The following is a 15,810-nucleotide window of genomic DNA, read 5'->3' as shown; positions in this document are numbered from 1 at the left end:
TACTTCAAAGCCTCCAGGGAAAGCAAGAGGAGCTGAGGGCCTGGAGATGAAGGGGCTGAACTCTTTAATGGTATGACAATGCAAGGCAAAGTCAGGAGAGATCACAGGAGAAGGGAAAACAACCCGATGCGCCTGAAGATCAAAAGCAGCTCGTGTCCTCTGAGCGTCACGCTGCAGAAGGGAGGTGAGACCCACAGAGCCAGGAAAAGCGAAGCGAAAACCAAGAGGAATCTAAGTAGAGCATTAGGTCTGTGAGTCAGAGACCGCGGCTCCTGCCAGGCGCGGTGGAAAGGAAGCTGGCAGGAAGCTAGACATATGCCACCGGAGGCTGAGCCAGCTTGAGGAGGAAATGGGGCAGTGAGAGGAGGCATGGCCAGCTCACCACCCAGCTCTTCTGGCAGGGACAGCACACTTTACCCAGGCAGACCTACTTTCTCTAGAGGAGCCGCTGAGAAACAAAGCCCATTGTTTGAGTTGTCCCTGTCCTGTCTTCCAGTGCCCCCTTGGATTCAAGAATTGGGGCCCCGAGAGGTGACATCACGAACGCTTTCCCACGTGGAAGGTGTCTCGTCAACACTCAGAGCTAATCCACCCACAGAGGAGACAGATTTGATCAGAGCGCCCAGAGTTGCTGCATGAGGCAGAAGGAGAATCTAGAGTTCAAGCCTCCTATCTTATCCCACAGTAAGGCAGTTTACTGGAAAAGCAAGCTGTATCACATTCCTTCCTTTCGCTCACTTTTGAGGCAGCAGTGGCCTGTTGGCACCCCTGGGCGCTGGATTATCTGCCGAGTGGGCTCTCTCGCTCGGGTGGTGTGGGAGAGAGCCAGAGGCGCTACCAAACAAAGGCTACCAAGTCAGATTCTTGGTGGCCATCAGCTCTCTGGGGCTGGCGATTCCAAGGTGACCACTTTCTGCCTGGCTCTTCGCCAGGTCCACCCTGCCAGACATCCTCAGCAGGAGAGCTGCCCAAAGCTAAAACAGAAGGTGATGGGAAGGTCTTTGAATCCTCGGTTCCAGTGAGTTCTTTCCACACAGATCCAGGATGCTAAGCTTCCAACCACTATCCTAGAAGTAACATCAGGAAGACCAGTGCGGGTGGCTTGGGGACGTCCATTCTGGGATGGGTGCTAGTCTGCACCCGTTTTCTTGGGTAGAAGGAAAGGATAAACAGCCTCCTGCCTGCCCTTCTCTTGCTAACAGACAACCAATGAAGTCATTTCTAACTTTCCAGACTGGGAGCGAACGCTAGACAACCTTCACATCGTCCATCCCCAAAACACTCCATCTATGTTGGTCCAATTAAAACATGCTACAGACCTACCTTTACGCCAAAGCTGGGGGTTTGGACTGGATAATTTAAGGAAAGTCCCAGGGAAGTCTCAAGTCCCAATATGATAAGCAAAGGTGTTTCTTTTCCCGAAAGAAAACATTAAAGGAAAAAAAAAAAAAAAAGCTAAACAGCCAAAAGGAGAAATAATCTATGATTCACACACTTTCATTTTGGAAAGAAACTACGAGTCACCTAGAAATTTACCTCAGATATTACAGGGGTTCTCTAGTCTAACAGCTCACAGAAACTTCCAAAAAATTTTTATTTTTATCTTTGAACGTATGCTGGTTTTAACCAAGAGCAAACAGGGTGATATTTCAGCTCTCATATCCTGGGTGTGCAGTCAAGGAAGAGGAATGAAACACAAATCAATAAATCAAACACCCAGGTCAATCAGGAGAAATTTTCTAAGAAACATATTTAGTGAGACCAACACTCAAAATGTTTCGTGTAGTATCCAACAGTCTCAAAATGAAATCCAAGGAATAGATTGTCATGTTGAAACACGATCATCTGAAAAAACACCCACCCACTGTCTTAAGTAACCTACAGTCCTCATGCACATGGCATAATTGGCTCTGGCTCTCTCTCTCTCTTTTTTTCTCCCCCTTTGTTGGCTGAACCTGGGGCATATGGAATTTTCCCAGCCAGGGATCCAATCCAAGCCACAGGGGCAACCTATGCCACAGCTGCAGTCATGCTGGATCCTCAACCTGCTGTGCCGCAGTGGGAACTCAACTGGCTCTCTTTTAAACTCTGCCATATTTCTTTTTTTTTTGTCTTTTGTCTTTTTGTTGTTGTTGTTGTTGTTGTTGCTATTTCTTGGGCTGCTCCCGCGGCATATGGAGGTTCCCAGGCTAGGGGTTGAATTGGAGCTGTAGCCACCGGCCTACGCCAGAGCCACAGCAACGCGGAATCCGAGCCATGTCTGCAACCTACACCACAGCTCAGGGCAACGCCGGATCGTTAACCCACTGAGCAAGGGCAGGGATCGAACCCGAAACCTCATGGTTCCTAGTCGGATTCGTGAACCACCGCGCCACGACGGGAACTCCCTAAACTCTGCCATATTTCATATGGAAAAGTAACTGCACATGTTTACTATGAATCATGACCACTGCCTTCACATTTTAAGCCATATCTATAAAGAGACCGCCATCCCCATTCCCGTGTCCTTTAGAATACATCTATAATCAACGTCCTTCCTGCAAGGCCACGTCTCAACTCTGAAACTGGGACAGCACCCCACGTTTCCTGCTCACACAGCACTGGCTGTTTCACCGTAACACAAGCGCTCCCTCATGAGAGCCCTGGGGCCTGGGTGCCCTCTGGGAGACAACAGGCAAGGCGACGATCTTGTCTCCTACTCACAAGTCAGGCAGACCAGCACGGTGCGTACAGAGAGGTCTATCACCAGCCTCCAAGGCTCGGGCGCTCGGGACACGAAGAAAGGAATGATGATCTCGGCCGGGACGTAGAACTGGAGGGCGTAGGTGAAGAAGATGCCGATGGAGTAGAGCAGCTTAACCGACTGGTACAGCCTGCAGAGAGAGCCGGGACACGTTCAGAGCCACCTCCGCGTGCTCGGATACCAGCAGGGAGAGTGCAAAAACGGTCCCGCGGCAGTTTGGCCGTCTCCACGCAAGTCACCAACGCACGTGTCCTTTGAAGGAGCAATTTCAGGTCTAGGGATTTAGCTTGTAGATATACTTGCACAGGTGCACATAAACTTACGTTAAAAATATGTTGCTTCGGCATTATTTAAGTCTGAAAGACTGGAAAGGGTTTATATGTTCATCCGTGGGGACCTGGTTAAATAAATCATTGCTCCCCGCTATACCTGTGAAAAGTAGGAGACAGAAATCCAGCTGCAGATATGCAACTAGCTCCATGACATGTTATGAAGTGAAACGAGCATGAAGCAGAACAGTGTTGACAGTTTGCTACCAAGTATCTAAAAAAGAAAAAAGGGAAAAACAGTCCCCTTCAGACACACAGACATGTGACATTCCCACATACAGGAAACATCTTCTGAAAGAAACACAAGACACTGGTAATATGGTTGCCTTTGAAACGGTAAATTGGGGACCTGCAGAGGCAAGTGGAAACTTAACAATTTCTGTATGCCCTCTGAACATTGGGCATCTTTTCCACAGGCCTATATCCTTTCAATTTTTTTTTTAATTAAAAGGGTAATTTAAATGCAACAAACGTATTTCTATCCTTCCCACCCAACTCAAGGCTCGCTAGAATCAGATGGTGACCGCACAGGACCAAGAGGTGGGAGTGAAATCCATCTTTCCACTCTGCTATGGCCACCATCCTACCACCGCTTCATGGGGAGCCGTACTTCTCAGGGAAACTGGTACGCCACTCTGGGACATCCCTGTCTCATCCCAGGTCTAGGACTGCGCAGAGCAGAAGGAAAGTCTGATCAGTAAGAACTCGTTTGATGATCTGACATGGTCATGAAAGGGAAGGTCACCCTGCCCCAAGCAAAGTTCCACTTCAAACAAGGCCCCTGCGAGTTACGCAGCGAGAAACAGGGGCCTCCCCCCAGCGTGTTGGAAAGCTCTTTTAAGATGGTGATTACATTTTGCATCATGTGCACTGAATTCCTCTGTGGTGGAAGTTAATACCTAGAAGATGTTCCAATGGTATAAGCAGGAGAACACCCTGGGAGAGATTGCGATTGACAAAAGGTCTTAGCTGTTCCAAGAACAGATAATAAGAACCTCTTGGGGGAAAAAAACAACAAAAACAGCTGGTGGCTCTATAATTAAACTCAATGCAGCACCAAAACCTTCTGGAGTGCTGGGAAATCTGGAATCAGGAGATTACCTGCTGGGATGGCCACATAAATCATACCCAAATGGAGGCTGAAAGATTCGGGTAGCTGGGTTTGGAACAACAGAGCTAAGATGACAGATGCTCAGCTATAGCTTCAGATTACATGGGCTGCTTCTGCCGCTCTTGATCCATGTATCCTCAGTTGTGCCAAGCTACCGCCTGACTCTGACCTTTCGAAAGGGAACACTTGGCAATTTAAAAGCAGGCATCCAAAGGAAAGAGAAAGACCTTCTGAGAACAATGGCCCATTTCAGAACTACCACTTGGCTGGCTGTACACAGAGCCCTGCTGATAAGGGCATCTTGTACTAAATCCTGAAGACACTACTGAATAAACACTCTTCTCGATTTTCTCAATCTGTCCTTACACAATGCCTCACCAATCAGAGCTCTAACACACAAAGGCAGATCCACTTGGCCAGCCTGAAAGGTTATTCTGATCCCCAGGGGACCTGACAAGCTTCTCAGAATCTACTCACGGCTGCTCTCGGCAATAAAATTTTCATCTTCCAAACAGAACTGCAGCTTAGGACACACCCTGTGACATCTACCTTTTCAGAAAGCACTTCAGTATGTTTCAGCGTTTCCCTACAATACAGCAACCAAGACCTAGGGGGAGTGATAAGCAGGGACGCCTTAGTGCCTGCACTTACAGCGGGCACTTAGAGGGGGCCACAGGACGGGGAGAGCAGAAGCTGGGGACCAGGCAGGCTTACTTCCCTCTTTCCCCACCTACTTGGAAGAGCTCAAGGTCAGTGGACTGGATGCTTGGCCCTCTGGGCTCAGGTCTCCAGGGGGAAGTGGCACATCACTCAGTGGGTCATCCAATCTGTGCAGCATCTGTCTCCACCCGAATGACTCACCCAAACAACGCAAGAAGCTCCCGCAGCATCCCGCGTCTCCGTGGTGCCAGTATGGTATTACAAAGCTCATGCCTATCATTTGATCATGACAATCCTGGCAAGAAGAAATGACTGTTCCTGGCTCCCAAGAGGGGGAACCGAGGCAGCGAGAGGCTGTGACCTGTCCAAGGCCACAGAGCTGGGACACAGCAGATCGCCTCTGTCCCCCAAGCCCCAGCGGCTTCTTGGTAACCTCTCCTCATTTACAAATGCCTCACAATCTCAGCGCTTAGTCCTCCTTCTTGTTCAAAAGCCTTTCACTGGGTTTTGATCATGTCCCAGATGCTGTGCCAGTGGCTGGGGGAAAATGAAGAACTGGACAGCTGCTGCCCTCAGAGCTTACAACGTAGGGAGAGCACAGTACAGCTAAATGGACAACTACAACACAACGGGGTAAGAATTAGGACAGGATCCTCAAGGGATCCCACAGCAGCTGAGAGGAGGGGCACTAACCTAGACTTGAAGCTGTGGTAGCTGAGACATTACAGAAGTTTCTCAAACAGAACACCTCCCAGGCTAAGTCCTCCCTGCTGAGCAGGTATTAGGTGGAGTAGGGCTAGAGCCTGGGTGGCCCTGACTGCATGGAAGGGTTTCCCCTTTATACAGAATATTATGCAGCCATGAAAAAAAAAAAACCCTAATGCCATTTGCAGCAACATGGATGGAACTAGAGATTCTCATACTAAGTGAAGAAAGCCAGAAAGAAAAAACAAATACCATATGATTATCACTTATGTGTGGAATCTAAAATATGGCACAGACGATCCTATCTACAAAATAGAAACAGTCCATGGCCAAGGAGAGCAGCCTTGTGGTTCCCATGGGGGAGGCAGGAGGGAGTGGGATGGACGGGCAGTTTGGGGGTTTTTTGGATGCAAACTGTTATATTTGCAATGGATGGGCAATGGGGCCCTACTGTGTAGCACAGGGAACTGCGTGTGATTGGGTCACTTTGTGCAACAGAAATTAAGGAAACTTTGTAAATCAACTATACTTTAATTATAATAAAAAAAAGGAAAGAACTAAAGGAAGCTTTTGAGCCTTCTCAACGAGGGAGTGCATATCCGGACTGCGGGGGGATGGCTCCTATGGGTAATGGGGAAAACAGATCTGGAGAGAGAGAGTCAGATTCAGGCAGGGAGATGAGCCGAAAGGCTTGGTGAGCAGCCAGGGAGGGGTGGTGCTGGCATGGGGGCAGGTGGCAAGAGGGAACGAAAGCGAAGCGGGCTGATGTAAGAGATGGGGAGGAGGAAAGGTACACATCCCGACGCTCATTAATTTTTTAACAATACAGTGCTCCCAGGCTGGCATCCTCTACGTACCAACAGTTGGGCAGGTTGAGGGTGATGCTGCCTTGGATGGCAGCTCCAAACTGCAGGTACCCCAGAGTCCCCAGGCTGATGTAGAGGGCAGAGACGATAGCCATCCCCACATAGAGGATTAGGGAAAATTTCTGTGGATCCTTCATTTTGTTTTCAAGGGGCAGAACCTAGGAGAGCAGCGAGAGAAGAGAAAGCATAGAATAAAGGTGTGTTAATGACCAACGGAGACAAAAAGAAATATTCTCAGAAAAAAGTAACTTCACTTTGCCCGGAATGCCCCACCCCCCAAGCCTCGTATCATTCTTTACCAGACAGGCAAATGCACGCTGTTGCATCAGAGGTTATGCTCGCTGCGCTGAAGATCTGGAGCCTGTGGTCTGAGCCAGGCAGGCCTAGGAGGTAAGCGCGAGCGGGCCGGGGAGCCGGGGCTCCGGACACAGGCCAGCTCTCCGCCTCCTGCTACAAGATCCCTGCGGGCTGGGAGCACTCTTTGCCCCTTGAATGCAGATACCTGGCATCCAGCAGGGCCTCTCGCATCAAGGCCGGCGGGCACAATGGGAAAGAGACATCGGTGGTGGCACAGGCCAGCTGTACCTCACCTGAGATCACAGCCCTGCTAACCTGTTCCCAGGGTGCAAAACAGAGGTCCGGGAACACTGCCACTTCAGTTTCCAGAAACTGTTGACTCACCTCGAAAGAGGGGGGCTAGTGGTGCAGGTTAAACCTCCAAGTCAGAGACAGTGAGGTGCTGGGGGTGGATGGACTGAGGAGAGGGCTCTGGAGACCGAGGCTCTCGGAGACATAGAACAAGACCCAGTTTCCAAACTCCTCATTCAAACCACTGACCCTCATGGCATCTTTCCTCACAGTGGAGGACCTTCTGTAACGTTAGCTAAAGCTGAGGCAGACTGGTTCCTACAGGGACGTGGGGAAACAGCAGCTATCATGGTGACAGCCTCCGTGATCTGCCATCAACTGCATCCGGCTGGACTGACAGGGGAAAAGCAACTCAGGTCAATGTCTCATTGCCCCCCAACTGTCTTTGATCTTCATGACACTCATTTTCCATGAGGGCCTGTGGCCACGAGACAGAGTAAGTCTGAGCCAGACGCATCCAGCACATAGCTGACACTGCGGGCCGGCTGCAGGCCCGGGGCTGCAGGGGTATCGTCACGGATCTGTATTTCCAGCCGGCCCTCAGCACGCCCCCCACTAGCTCAAGGGGCTCAGGCGTCAGGTGATCCACATCCAGTGAGAAAATCCACATCCTAGGCTTCCCCTAGGTTTCCTTCCATGGAGAGTCTCATCGGGAGCCAGAGGACAGGGCACCCATCTCCTCCACGCCAGCCAACCTGGGCCAGCAGCACAAACAGAGAAAGCAAGCAAAGCCCCAGGGAGCCCAGGCCTTTTCCTGGACACGTCCAAATCCAAACTTAGAGTCAAAACAGCAGTATCTCTGTTGTAAAAAGAGAAAACATGGACAAATCTTTAAGCAACAGAGAACGATGATCACAGAATGTCTCCGGATCCAGGCCTCGGCTAATGAACTGAAGCAAAGAACAACTTCCGCCTTATGCTATTAGGGAAACCTGATACATTCCATTCAATGCTCCTTAAGAACCCTGGGTCCCGGGCACATTTCCACACTCATTCTGCCTCTTCTTTCCAGTCTCAAGGCTCAGGAGCTCTTTCTCCTGCTCCCCTTCAGGTCTCTGCGCCAGCAGCAGGGAAACTCTGTATGTTTGTGAACCAAGGTGAGCCATTCTTCTTGGGCAATGAGAAGCCCCAAGAAAGGGCACAAGGAAAGGTTTAGAAACTTAGGACAACACATGATCTCTCAACTTCCCCTGCTCTGTTAGAGCCTGAACACATGTGTTGCAGCAACACCGCCGGTGCAATTCCTCCAATTTTGACCAAAAAAAAAAAAAAAAAAAAGTCCAGTTTCTAGGTTTTCTTAAAAGTGAATTAAGGGGATAGGGAAATTAAATGGGGGCAAAAAATTATTTCATGAAAGGAAAAGCATCTTCCTATTTCCTAAGCCCTTGGCCAGCAGAGGGAAGAACGTTCTCAGAGAAGAATTCTGGACCTTTAGCAGGAAAAACACAAATACAAATCAAATTAGAAATCCTGAGTGACGGATTCCTCTTTGGAGGAGAAGAATGTGGTGAAAATCACAGCCACAACAGAGGGAAACTAAGCTGGGAGGGAAGGCTGCTCACTCACAGAGGGAGAAGGCCGCACGCCACTGCCCCAGAGCAATTATTCACACATTTACTGATTTAACACAAAAACCAATGAGAGTACTAATGAAAATAAAAATTACTTAACGTTCACCGCATGTCAGGGACTAGGCGAAGCACTTTACGTACATCTCATTTAATCCTAACAACCACTCAACACTGAGCAGACCATGAAGGCTCCGAGAAGGCCAGTTCTTGCACAAGGTCACGCAGCTACTCTTCGGCAGAGCCAGCCTCACCCCACGTTAGTCTGAGTCTAGACCCTGTGTTCTGAGGTGCTGTGCGCACACTGCTGCTCTCTGCACACCCAGAAGATGAGGAAGCAACACAGGGGGCTGGAAGGGAAACAGTCTCAATTTACATACAACTTCTTTTCAAAAGCTGAAGCTGGGAAACTTCAGTGGAGCCCCTGAAATGCTGGTCATTAACCAGTCAATACGCGTCAGAAGATACTTTCCCTTTTTTTTTTTTCTTCATTTTTTAAAAGTTTTATCGGAGTTGATTTACAATGTTGTGATAATTTCTGCTGTACAACAAAGTGATTCAGGGCGTTCCCGTCGTGTCACAGTGGAAACAAATCTGACTAGGAACCATGAGGTTGTGGGTTCGATCCCTGGCCTCGCTCAGTGGGTTAAGGACCCTGTGTTGCTATGAGCTGTGGTGCAGGTCGAAGATGCGGCTCGGATCCTGCATTGCTGTGTAGGCTGGCAGCTGTAGCTCCAATTCGACCCCTAGCCTGGGAACCTCCATACGCCTCAGATGCCCACCCCTCTCCCCCAAAAAAAGCAAAAAAAACAAACCAAAAAACCCCAAAGTGATTCAATATACATATACACACATCCATTCTTTCTCAGATCCTTTTTCCATGTAGATTATCACAGAATACCGAGTAGAATTCTCTGTGCTATACAGCAGCTCCTGGGTGGCCAATCACTCTATTTTTCTAATAGCACTTTCTCAGCATGCCTTAAAGCAGACCGAGGACACCAGAGAATCACAGTGTAACTCTTACCATCCCAATGCCTTCAAAGGCAAAAATGGCCGTGCCAAAGAACAGAGGGTATGTCTTCCAGGATGCCACCAAGGGGAGGTGGCTGGGGTCTGGGATCTCCTGAAAGAGAGAAAATAAAACAGAGTGAATGCTATACAGAGATTCGTGATTTCAACTCCAACATCAGACAAGTCAAACGTTTCCAAAATCCAAGAGTCTCAGAGGGAGAAAGTCTGACACTTGATGGATGATGTGAGGTCATTTATAGGGTTTCTATTTTTTTCTTCAAGCTGATAAAACCCTACTTGCTTTGGGAAAAGACTAGTCCAATGTACCATTAAAAACTCAAAAGCTGGATATACACTACTATCTATAAAATAGACAGGCAACAAGGACCTACAGTATAGCACAGAGAAATCCACTCAGTTCTGTGTAATAACCTATATGGGAAATGAATTGGAAAAGGAATGGATATATGCGTATGTAAATTCATTTACTCTGCTGTACATCTGTAACTGACACAACTTTGTAAGCCAACTATACTCCAATAAGACTTTTTAAAAAACCCTCAAATGTTGGATATTGCATAAAAAGAATCACACCTGTTCACTAGGTAATCCCATCCCCAGAATATAAGCCATCCTAGTAGAAAAAAAAAAAAAAAAGATCAAAATACAGAAAAAGTTGAGCAAGGCTTTTTAACTGTAAGTAATAATAACCTAAATGCTCCCAAATACCTGAACAGTTAGTTTATTGCACATCGCCCGCCTAAAACGCAGAATATCATGCGCTATTTAAAAGGTACAAAGTAAGATAAGTATGCGGTACATGAAAAACTGCTTATGAAATAATACTGAGAAAAACAGTTTAAAAAGTTACATATTGGGAGTTCCTGTTGTGGTACACTGGAAGTGAATCCCACCAGTATCCATGAGGATGCGTCTTTGATCCCTGGCCTCGCTCAGTGAGTTAGGGATCTGGCATTGCCATGCATCCTGCATTGCTGTGGCTGTGGCACAGGGTGGCAGCTGTAGCTCTGACTGGACCCCTAGCCGGGGAACTTCCCCTTGCCGCAGGTGCGGCCCTAAAAAGCAAAAGCAAAAAAAAAAAAGTCACACATTCACTGTGATGTAATACACAGATAATGCTGGAAGAGAACATGGGAGGTATTTGGAAGAGCTTGCTCTTTCTTTCTTTTTTTTTCTCTACTGTTTTCTTTTAAAATTCTGTCAGTCAATTTGCGCACCTGAAAAATACCGATAGGCACTCAACAAGAGTATTGAAACATTTGGGGGAAAACTGCAAAAAGAGCATTTAAAAATGTAGGCAAATAAAAACCAAGGCAACTGTTAACTGCAGGTACAATGTAAAGATGTACCTACCTGGCTGACCAATGGGCAAGAGTCCCCAGTGATGGACGGCATCAAAGGAGCAGGACTCAGGGGGGGGGGGGCAGAAGCTGCCGTTCTTTTAGGGTTTGGCTTTTCACATCATGTGTATATACTGCTTAGATTAAAATTAAAAAATGACCGTAAAACTGCCTTTAATGTTTTACAACTGATTTAACTCCAGATGTATCTAGATACCTATGGGGCATGTTCTAATGATGTGACAGCATGATAGTAGGGAATAAAAAGAGATCACTATTAATCTCTGTAACGGGCTTCTCTTTGAAAGATTTTAAGGCAATTATATTACAGTTTCCATAAATATAAAGAATCTTTAAAATACTTTTCTTTTTCCTGAGCCCCTGCTAAGAAATCAGTTAGATCTCTCTACAAGATACATTTCAATTTCTGGAATGAAGACAGACTAAAATGTACTTTTGCTCTTTGATGAGACAAGAGAGTAAGATGGCCCTGTAATTATCCCTGAGTCACAGTGTAACTCAAGTTCTTAAAAACAGGAACAATCTGATTAGCGCATGATGGCTGCCCAGGTTCATACATCCAATCAGGCTGAGGTATCACAGAAGGGGTTTCAAAATACATGACTAGGGTACTGGTGTGAATGAGACTGGCAGAAGGAATTTATAATTCTATATACCTAATGGCTGCTGATACCTCAACCAACTCCATGAAAAACTTTAATTTGCAAAGAAATATACATATGAAAATCAGCTCACTTTCAACATATTATCTCCTCAATTCTACTACACTATCACATCATAACAGCAGCTTTTTGAGAAAATGTTATTAAATGTACACAAGGATTGCCAGATCTACTCTAATTTTGGAAAGGTTATAAGTGTGAAAAAAATGCAGCCCAGAATTAAGCATGTACAGTGATAAAACATTTATTGGGAGCCCCTCCAGGCAAGGCACTCTATTCAGAACTGTGCCATACGTCAACGCACGTGATAAAGACACAGGAAGACCTGTTCTGGTGGCAGGGGCCAGTCAGCTTCCTAGGACGGCGCATGCCCGAGGAGCAAGAGCACCGGTCATGTACCCCCTTGGGATTAGGGAAAGATTTAGGAACTCTGGACAGCAGGAGAATTATCAAGGTAAAGAGAGCAAACCACCAAGATGGGACAGCAGTAAGAGCAGCAACAAAAGCAACCCAGAGGGATATGTTTAGCTCTGCACCATGTCAAAATGAAATGAAGCTGCTGGACACACAGCCAAAGCCCCATCCTCCCAGACACAACACACCTCCCGGCTGAGCCCAGAGGCAGGTTCAAGACTGTTCTCGGGAAATCAGCAGGGCAGCCTCAGCTAAAAGTGCAGGTTGTGTTAGCGGAGACCATGCTCTGGATGGACACTACTTTCAGCTGGAACTGAGTGTCCATGGACCCCATCCTGCCACACTGGCCCCATGCTCACAGCAACCACCACGGTCCAACAGCCGGTGGCGGTGGTTTGAAATCAAATGCGGTGTCTACGTGAGCTGGCCTCGCTCCCTTTGTCTCTAATGTTCACTGCAGTGTGACCTAGACACTGATAGAGATCTCTAATTACGAAGTCAAAGCATATATTTATTTACCCTCCCTTGTTTTAACTTAATTGGCCAGCTACAGGGAAAGAAACTCTCTGGAAATGGTCTTTCATGTGTTCAGAGGCCCTCCTTCCACTCCCATAAAAAACAGGACACGGACAGCTGTCTATTTTATGTCCTAGAAAATGGTTCTACAGAAGAGTCAACATCTGCCACCCACCTGACTCACTAGGACAAGGAAAAATCGGTGAATGCTGACAACAATGTTAATCTCGATTCATTACGTCATTTTTTTTTTCCAGTACAGGAAGTCCTTGCGTTTTACGACCCACTGTTTTCCTAGAAACCACATCAGTGGGTAACCAGGTCACTGTTAAGCAGACTGTGAAAATGAGGTGACGCTCACCTGTCAGACTGACCGGAATTAAAAAGATTGATGTACTCAATGCTGGCTAGCACAGGATGCTTACGTACTGGGGAAGGCAGTCCATGTGAAACTGATAAAGAGCTTCTGGAAAAATCAACGTGGCAATATAAAAAATTCTAACGTGCATACTCTCCAGCAATTGCACTTCCAGCACCCCCGGATGCATAACTTGGAGAAGTATTTATTCAGGTCCACAAACAGAAAGGCAGAATATTCACCGTCAGAACAGTGAGATAACATGAAAGGTGAGAGACGACTTGACAGGCCACTGACTGGGGACTGGTTAAATAAGCCATGAAACTACAGCACATCTATTCTCTGAGATACTATTTCACAATGAAAAAGAAAGAGGTAACACCAGTTATAGCAACACAGAATGCTTTCTGAGGCACTGTCAAAGAAAAAAAGCAAGGTAGAGAAATGCCACATACGATCATTTTTTAAATTATCTTGAATAACAAAACAAATTTTTGTTCTACATATTTCTCTACACAGGAATACAGTCTGCATTCACAGACTAGAAACACATGCAGTGGGCCTTGGAGAGGAGGTGGCTCAGGGCAGGATGTGGTTTCAACAGGTACTTGTGGGAATTTCCTGGTGGCACAGAGGGTTAAGGACCCAGCGTTGCCACCAATGTGGCTCAGGTTGCTGCTGTGGTGCCAGTTCGATTCCTGGCACGAGAACTTCCCCAATGCTGCAAGTAGTGGCCAAAACAAAACAAAGCAAGAAAAAAAAAAAAAACCAGGTACTTATGTTGTCCATATTTTAATACTGATGAGTTATTTGGGGAATTAAATTTAAATACTTTTTTTTTTTTAAAGTTATTCTTTATGGAGTTCCCATCATGGCACAGCGGAAAGGAATCCGACTAGGAACCATGAGGTTGCACAGTTTGATCCTTGACCTCACTGGTGGGTTAAGGATCGGCATTGCCGTGAGCTGTGCTGCAGGTCGCAGATGCGGCTCAGATCTGGCACTGATGAGGCTGTGAGGTAGGCCGGCAGCTGCAGCTCTGATTCAACCCCGAGCCTGGGAACTTCTATTTGCCGAGGATGCGGCCTGAAAAAGCAAAATAAATGAATAAATAAAGTTATCCTTTGATCTACTTGCTTTCATTCTTTTCCTTTTCTCAAATGTTGGCAGAGTGTCCACAACCAACTACAGTGTTTAAGGGCACCTTTTCTTCAGCCTGGTCTTCTACCCAAATATACAGATGCCTCTCCAGCATCTACCCCACAGACCCGCCCGTGTGGGCCTTGCAAGCGGGAAGAGTCACTGGATTTATAATTTTGACAAATAAATATAAAACTGGAATGGGAAAATAATAATAATAAAACAATAAGCTAATATTCCTTATCATATAATGTACTAGTAAGATGATTCCTGTGTTACTTCATGTAAGAACATACATCTTTTAATAGAAGAATCCTCTTAATATTTTTCTCTATTTTCCAATCTTATACAATGATGACATATTATGATCTAACTGGGAAAAAGTCTAAACCAGTGATCTCGGGGGCGCTGACTGTGCCCCCACCAAGGGACATCTGGCAATGTATGGAGACACTCTGGGTTGTCCCAGCTTGGGGAGCGGTTGCTACTGGCACCTAGTGGGTAGAGACCGGGATGCTGCCTGGCATCTGGTGATGCACAGGACAGTCCCCACGACAAAGAGCTATCTGGCCCCAGATGTCAACACGCCCAAGTTAAGAAGCCCTACTCTAAGGATCCTGCTCCTAAGTCACATACCTCTGTTTACCTTCCACTTCCTGGTGTTTGTTTCTCCGAGTATTTAATAGGTGGAGGGGCAGCGTGGGCTTGTACCTGAACAATGAACTGGTAGATCATGACCAGGCTGACCAGCATGGTGACGTTGGCCAACAGGGAGAAGACGGACAGGACCCGGAGGTTTCTGATGAACACCAGCAGCACCAGGAAGGGCAGGAAGGAGGCCATGTAGAGTCGGGAGTCCATGGTGGGCGTCAGGATCACCGTCTCGTTGTTGTGGCAGTTGTTGGTGGTCCCATTGGCTGCTTCTATCACCTAGAATGAGAGGAAGAAAGGAAACAGAAAAAGCCTATCAAATGACAAAGGCCAGGGAACCTCCCAGCAGAGGGGTTCTTTGCTGAAGGTTCGGTGCATGAGCAAGGCTGTACAGAAGTCAGTGGCAGGTGAACTGTCTTTGGAGGTCTTCCTAAGAGTCATCAGCAACCCAAGGGTCTGAGCTGGGTCTGATCATCTCCTACCCAAAGGAGGAGGACACCATGGCATCTTGAGCTTTCGCGATGCCCTGGGTCTTTAGATAAAGTCAAACAAATGACAATGACCCATGTAAAGGGTTCAGATCTCAATTCTTGTGTTTGGAAGGGATCCTAAACAGAAAAGCCACACATATCCTGCCATCCTCTATTTTTACCAGGGCCCTACCTGTTTAAAATTGTCAGCCAGGAAGACAAAGTAGACACTGCAGAATCCCAGCTGCGTGACAATTAGGAAGAAGTCCACAATGTGCCTGCAGGTGGGGAAAGAAGACAAAGATGGTAACAAAAAAAAAAAAAAAAGCAAGACTGTGGGAGAGCCTGGTGTTTGAACAGCGCTTTTCCCCAAGTCATCACAGACCCTTCCCATCAGGCGACAAGGATGAACGTGCCCTGGTAACAGGAGAAAGTATGCCAGGTGTCACCAGGTCTAGATCCCTGGAGGAAGGTGAGGGAGGCACTCTCTACATGGTTCCCCAGGTCCCCTTCCTGGCTTCGTGTCAGGAATGCTGCACGCGGTCAGGTTGGCCCGGGACTGGACTGACCAGA

General features: G+C 47.1%; 1 protein-coding gene across 5 annotated transcripts in view; it reads right to left on the bottom strand.

Moving 5' to 3' along the window:
- The window catches only part of SLC36A1 (solute carrier family 36 member 1), a 49,647-nt gene that overhangs the window by 10,625 nt on the left and 23,212 nt on the right, over nt 1–15,810 (bottom strand). For 4 of the 5 annotated variants that reach the window (XR_007133869.1, XM_047771104.1, XM_047771230.1 and 1 more), the window contains 5 exons: nt 15,431–15,515; nt 14,828–15,046; nt 9,658–9,756; nt 6,406–6,572; nt 2,704–2,873 (listed from right to left, as the gene is read on the bottom strand). Coding sequence is in view for 4 of the 5 variants with exons in the window: in XM_047771104.1 (XP_047627060.1) it covers nt 2,704–2,873; nt 6,406–6,572; nt 9,658–9,756; nt 14,828–15,046; nt 15,431–15,515 (740 nt within the window). In the remaining variant the exon portion in view is untranslated. Of the gene's footprint in view, nt 1–2,703; nt 2,874–6,063; nt 6,194–6,405; nt 6,573–9,657; nt 9,757–14,827; nt 15,047–15,430; nt 15,516–15,810 lie in introns of those variants that run through there. The other variant, XM_047771319.1, reaches the window with a different exon arrangement.

The sequence above is a fragment of the Phacochoerus africanus genome, chromosome 1, assembly GCF_016906955.1.
Source record: "Phacochoerus africanus isolate WHEZ1 chromosome 1, ROS_Pafr_v1, whole genome shotgun sequence".
Classification (NCBI taxonomy): domain Eukaryota; kingdom Metazoa; phylum Chordata; class Mammalia; order Artiodactyla; family Suidae; genus Phacochoerus; species Phacochoerus africanus.
Note: the sequence above shows the minus strand (reverse complement) of the source record. Positions and strands in the feature narration are given on the sequence as shown.